General features: G+C 51.4%; 1 protein-coding gene across 1 annotated transcript; it reads right to left on the reverse strand.

The window, feature by feature from the left end:
• Nucleotides 1–316: 316 nt before the first annotated feature.
• LOC309972930 (speedy protein E4-like) lies at nucleotides 317–6,335 on the reverse strand (the record flags this gene model as incomplete). Its single annotated transcript, XM_082856827.1, has 7 exons — nucleotides 317–442; nucleotides 2,281–2,385; nucleotides 2,546–2,714; nucleotides 4,252–4,337; nucleotides 4,823–4,881; nucleotides 5,487–5,699; nucleotides 6,185–6,335. 7 exons carry the CDS (start codon nucleotides 6,333–6,335, stop codon nucleotides 317–319), a joined length of 909 nt encoding a protein of 302 aa, XP_082712953.1.
• Between the last annotated feature and the right edge of the window lie 212 nt (nucleotides 6,336–6,547).

Raw genomic sequence — 6,547 nt, forward strand, 5'->3', positions numbered from 1 at the left:
AAATAAGCCTGTGAAAGTTAAGTCATCAGTCACGACCCTATGGCTCTCATTATATATTTTAAACTTTTTCTCTCCTATTCTGAGCCCCTACACTCCACCTTCAAATGCTTCTAGACTGGGGCAAACAAGTGTATAAAAATTGGGACCTCCAATGGGACCTCAGGGGAGATTTGAATGAAATGATCTGAAAATTGGGGTGGTGACTTCCAAAAGGATGGAATCTGAGAAAACCCTGTTTTCTTATTGTCCTGCCACAGACTCCTAGAAGCATGCCCCGCTCCTAGGAGTATGATATGAACACTCTTCTCAGCTCGTTCTAGAAGGTGCTGGGTTGTTCGCGATTATCTGCACAAGAGGCTTTCTCCCTTCCTTCCTCACAGCTGTCATCACTGTCTGGAGTGCCCTCGTGTTGAACATCCTCATCTCTCCTGGGCTCTGTGATCTGGATGTAAGAGAAAGAGCGAGGATGTCAGATTGCAAAGTGGCAACTGTGCAGCTATAAAGGTTTTCACATGCTTAGTCAATTCTAAGCAGAACTGAGACTCCTTTATGATTGCAGTTTTATCTCAAATTCGCCATTCTGAACCCCAGTCCTGAGCCATTCATTGTTTTCAAGTGTGATTCTTGGACTCTGGTGACCCTGACTCCAAAAACTACTGAATACAGCTAAGGTCAGGCCCAGTAATCTGCTTTATAGCGAAGACCCCAGGTGATTCTGCGCAGGGAGCTGGCATTTGGAGAAATGCTGCTTTAGTCTCAACTCACCTTGGTCCTCTGGCACCACTTCAGTTCTGAACTTGGCACCACACTATAGACATGACTGACAAGTCAGCATCGTGGACCAGGAGACCTGATGCCGGATGCCTAACCCTGACGCTAACCCTGCATCCTAATGTCTATTTTATTATCAATTTTTCATTTATTTACTTATTTCCTTTATTTTATTTTTGGCTGCATTGGGTCTTGGTTGCTGCGCGTGGGCTCTCTCTAGTTGTGGTGAGCGAGGAGTACTCTCCATTGCTTCTCATGACGTTGACTTCTCTTGTTGCGGAGCGTGGGCTCTAGGCGCACAGGCTGAGTAGTTGTGACTTGCGGGCTCTAGAATGCAGGCTCAGTAGTTGTGGCTCGTGGGCTCTAGAGCTCAGGTGCAGTAGTTGTGGCGCACGGGCTTAGTTGCTCCGCGGCATGTGGGGTCTTCCCGGACCAGGGCTCGAACCCGTGTGCCCTGCGTTGGCAGGCGGATTCTTAACCACTCTGCCACCAGGGAAGTCCCTGGATCCTAATGTTTAAATAATACTCAGTCCTCAACTTGGTTAGTGTTACGGGCTGAATGTTTGTGTCCCCCCAAAATTCTTATGTTGAAATCTTAAAATCTTAACCGCTAAGGTGCTGGTATTAGGAGGTGGGGTCTTTGGGAGGTTATTAGGTCATGGGGTAGAGCCCTCATGAATGAGGTTATTGGCCTTGTAGAAGAGACTGTGGAGTGTTGTTTATGAGCCACGCGGTCTGTAGTAGGTAGGGCAGGTCGAATGGACTAAGACAGCTAGTTTGCAAGATTTAAGCCAAATGTTTGCTCAGTCCTCTGCCCACATCTAGCACTCTAATGTGTCAATTGTAATAAGCCATGCTGAAGATGGCATTCCTTAACCTTCACTCGTTGTGATAAACCCCCTTGACCGTCAACTTGAGGGGGAAAAGGTGAATTGCACAAGAGGAATCATTGGTCCAGAAGTGGTGAGTCAGGGGAAATAAAGAGTCCCAGGTCATCTGGCCATAAGCAGTTTGAAAGTAAATTTGGATGAAAGTAAAGCCAGTCCTAATTCATCTTTTCTTATTGAACGTGTGGCCTGTTGTATGTAATATCTGTTTGTAGACATTTACTTTGTTGTAGTTAAATGCTAGAACCCATATCCCTGAGGGATGTAAGGCCAAAAATGAATGAAAAAGAGAAACTGGAAACACAGTATATGGAAGAAAATCACCATCTCGTCAAAGCTGTTATTTGGACCCAGTTGCTTTGGGTGAAATGACTTCAGTGAGACCCATGCGTCTGGGACAAACTGGTTTCCCCGAGGTCTGGCGCCCACGGGCCCCGCGGTGCTGGTGTGTGTGTGTGGCTGTCAGTCCGTGGCTGGGCGCTGAGTCGGCGTGTGGCTGTGTGCCCGGCTGGCCCCCTTCACAGCGTGAGAGGTGATGTGGGTCCAGCAGTGGGATCCCTCCGATTTCCTCAGTAGACAACACGTCATTCCGCCCTCACCTTTGCGTACTATGCAGACCTACCTTTGCGCAGGCCGATGACCTGAGGCCTGCGTGCTCCTGGGGCCCCTGGGGCAAGAGGGTGCGATCTCTTCCCCACACCCAGAGCTCTGGATCAAAAGCCTGGATCTGGAAAGAAAAACAGCCCCTGGCAATGAGGATGCCGCTGCCTCCCGTTGCCCGGCCTCCGGTTCTTTCTCGTCCATCCCCAAGTCCCAAACCGAGTTCCCCGTGATCCCCCCCTCCTCTCCGGCCCTCCCCCTCCCCGAGACCGCCACAGCCCACCCACCTGCTCGCACTCTTCCCGAGTGACCCTCGTCTTCCAGCCCATGGAACGGATGAACTGGGAACGCAGTTTGTGGAACAAAGGACGCTGGGAGCGGTTCTTTCCATAGAGGAACGAAAAGATGGCCTGTTTGGGGGCCTGGTTGTCCTCTTCCATGTCGCTGGCCACATAGCTGGGGAAAGACATCAGGTCACTGTCATCAGGACAGGAAGGGCCTCCGCTTGAGATCAGCTTCCCAGGAAAGAGGCAGGCTGAACATCCTCACGCGACCCACCCAGCCCTGCCCAGTGTCACCGTCACCGTCACCGAGAGCCGCCCAGTCTTCAAGGAGGCACTGCCAGGCAGGACCTTCGGAAGGGTGCCTCTCACACCTTGAGGATGAGGACAAAATCCAAACCCCCTGTTCCCTTCAACTTGTTTTATGTGCACACACCTCTCTCCCTATGTTGTAGGTACATGGACAGTTCCTGAGGGCAGGACCTGATCTGATCTGTTTCTGCATTCATCCCTCTCCTACCAAATGACACATTTAGGGCTTGGTTCGTATTGATGCATGAATTCAACAGCCTTTTGTGAATCTCTGTTCCCATCACCTCATATTCCGCGGTATGTAGGGTGTACTTTATAAGTTTTCATTAGATCAATGAATGAATGAATGAATGAATGAACATTTAATCTCAGAGCCAAATGCAATACTGATTACCTCGAAGACTCACAATAACGAACATTTGCAAAATGAAAAGAATTGTGCTGAGCGTTTTGGGAATACATTGACATTTTGACAAGACCTGCCTTCCACATTGTGTCCAGTGTTATGGGACTGGGGAAGGGGAAGGGGGGAGATAAGAAATGACTATAATGCAAAGCATCACATTATAATACGATTTTAACTCAAGTGCCTCGGGATGCAGAAGTTAGGGAGATCAGGCATCGTGAAGGTTTTGGTGTTTGAACCCACTTTAAGGATAGGGTCATTTTCTTCAGATAAATGTGTGGGAAAGATACCTGGACAGAAAGCCCAATAGAAACTTAGAGGGCAGGGTATTTGGAAGGAGCGGTGGAACACAGGAATGAAGTGTCAGGACAGTGTGATGGAGATTGCAGAGAGAGTTGAATTCCAACCCAGAACCCTGGCCCTGATTTGGCACGGCATTAGCCGATGAAATTGTGTGAAGCGGTCAGACCTGTGTTTTGGGAGGATATTCAAGCAAATAGAGCCGACTGGCTTGGGAGACTTGGAAGAAACGTCAGTGGGGAGCGTTTTACACCAGAGCCGTGCTATGTGATAAGGGCCCCCCGATTGTGGCATGTGTCGTGGGAACGCAGAAACGGAAGATAATCACACTTGGTGCTGATGTGGGAAGACCCGAGACTGGAAAATCGGAACCGGAAACGTCTCAGGGCTGTTTACTCGGGGGCAGGATGGTGTCAGTTCTTTCTTCCTCTCCTCTTAGGAAGCTTTTGTGTTTTGCTTTGTTTCGTTCAGTGTTTTAATTGACATTAGGGTAGTTTGTTTTGACAACGAATGGTATAAAAAACATAACTTTGTTTGGAAAAGAAACCACTGTACCGTAATCCTGTCATTTTCACACCAGAGTAAACAGTACAAAGGGGTTTAAAAAAATAGATGAAAGGTCAGCGCCCCCGTCTCTCTCTCCGCCCTCCCAGGGTGTTGAATGTTGATGGCGGGGATGGAGCAAGGTACTCACAGAGCTATGAAGAAATGGATTCTCTGGAATTGCCAGGAGAAGAGCCCGGCCCGGCTAAAATAAGCTATCACCATCGACAGGAGATACTGATGGAAAGAGGGAAAAAAGCGTAGGAGAGAGGTCACCTCCTGGAAGAGGAGAAGGAGTGGGAGGGAGAAGGGAGCAGGGGACGAGGAATGGGTGGTGCCACTTGGAGAGGAGACCCCCCGTGTTGGGTGAGCCTGATTATTTGGGGAAGGGGAGAGGACAGAAGGTCAGAGTTGGCGACGCTCCAAGGATGGGAGGCTGTGGGTTTGAGGGCGTGGACTTAGGGCCACTGGCACTGGATTGTGTTTGATGAACCGGAGCCAAGGCGAGTCCCCAGGAGCTGAGAGGAGAGGGGACTTTGGCAGCAGCCATCAAAGGGGCTCACCTGGGGCTCAGATCCCAGAGGGGACCTCGAGGCCCCTGGAGGGAAGTGTGGACAAGGCATCAGGTTGGGAGGGGAGTGGAAACGTGGGTGTAGAAAGCACCCCGTGCGCCCACCCAGGACAGGCGCTGGAGCTGGAATCCATCTCAGCGGGTGGTTTACCTTGTCAGATACTTCCAGCCTTTTGTCCCAGGCAAGGAATTTCTTAACGACGGGATCCTCTGTGAAAAGAGGGCAGATGTTGCCCGTGGGAACTGGGCTGTCGTGGGAGCATTGCAGAGCCAAGAGGGAGAACCGCCCCACCCCCGGGGAAATGCCAAGTTGTGGCCCAGGGTGAAGCTGACGGGAAGAGGGGATTGAAGACCATTCACTGTGGGAGGAAAGGGGGTGACTCCCCTTCTAGGGGGCCGAGTGACAGGGAGTGATGCCCCTTCATCGTGCATTCACGTATCACTGCAGAGGGCATCGAGTTACTCTCAGCCAGTTTCTCAATTGACAGTCTCGTTGGGGCGAAGATGGACTGTCAGCCCCCCGCCCCCGCCCGCCCCACACCAGTAAGATTCAAAAGGCCAGTAAGAGCTAGAGTCTCAGGGGTACAGTTGAAACCCAACAAACCTAACCCTGTATCATTTCTAAATGTAACCTCATCCTGCATCATTTACGTGTCCCCTGTATCCTTTGTCCGTAGACAGTCCGCCAGGGACGGAGAGCGCACCAACTAGCAGGGAATTGTTTTCCACTGGAAAAGTGTAGTCATGGGAAGATTTGTTTCTTTGTTATTCAAGTATAGCATTGGAGGGTGCTGGGCGAGGGGGCGGGTCCTTACCGAGCATCCTGTTGAAGACCTCGTGGTGCTCAGGCAGCACTGAAGACACCCGCTGTCGCTTCAGCTTCATCTTGAGCCCAATCAGCCACTCCACGACCCAGGTGTCCTGGGCCTCAGCGGCCGGGTCGCCCTCCACCTCCGCTCTGAACGCCACTGACCTCTTCCTCTTACCGCCAGGGCGCTGAGGTGGGGAGGTGCAACCGGCCCAGGGGGCTGACGAAGGAGAAGAGACTACAGTATGACGCTCTCGTCTTGGGAATTCAGCCACTGGTGACCACCCAACCCCACCCCGACTCTGCCTCCCCCCTGGAGCACCCCCGTGCTTTCCAGTCTCACAGACCGCTGACCTTGCCCCAAGTCATCTTTCCATCTTTCTGTGTCCATATCTACCGATCCCTCCCCTGACTCCTTGTGTCATTTTGCCAGCTTCCTGTCCTCGAAACTCTTTCTCATGGTAGATAATTTCTCCCACCAGAAAAACAAAACAAAACAAAACAGAACCCTCCCCTTGTTTCCTCTCTTCCCTCCTCTCATCCTTAGATCTCGTCTCCTAACCCTCTTTCTTGCTCCCCATGTGTTCCGTGTCCCCAGCTCCTGTGCTCTCCTCCCTCAATCCCTGGCTTTCCGAATGTCTCCTTTCTTTCATAGGCACCTTTCGCAGGGGCTCTTTCCCGACCTCTGTACCCATTCCTCCTTACCGGTCAAGCCTTTGAAATTCCTTCTCGTGCCAGCTCCTTCACCTGACGGTCCTGGGTTTTCTTCATAGACAGTCACCTCCAGGGGGTACCCTGAGGAGCTGGGCTGGCAGGTCTCGTCCTCAGCCTGGGAACTCGGTGGACGATTGTCCATGATGTCTCCCAAACTCTTCCCTTCCTCGAAGCCTAGACTCTGCTTTGTCCCAACTCTTGTTCTGGACTTGGGCTAAACACGAGTGGTCGTCCCTTCTCCAAGCTGCGGGGCAACTGGCAGTGGAGAGAAGCTCTGGCGAGATGCTATTGTCTACTACTGTTGCCGAGCACCACGGAGTCTGGTCCTTCCAATCAGGAAGGTCGGAAGCCTCT

Source organism: Leucopleurus acutus, assembly GCF_964270905.1.
Source record: "Leucopleurus acutus genome assembly, chromosome: 16".
NCBI classification, from domain to species: Eukaryota; Metazoa; Chordata; class Mammalia; order Artiodactyla; family Delphinidae; genus Leucopleurus; species Leucopleurus acutus.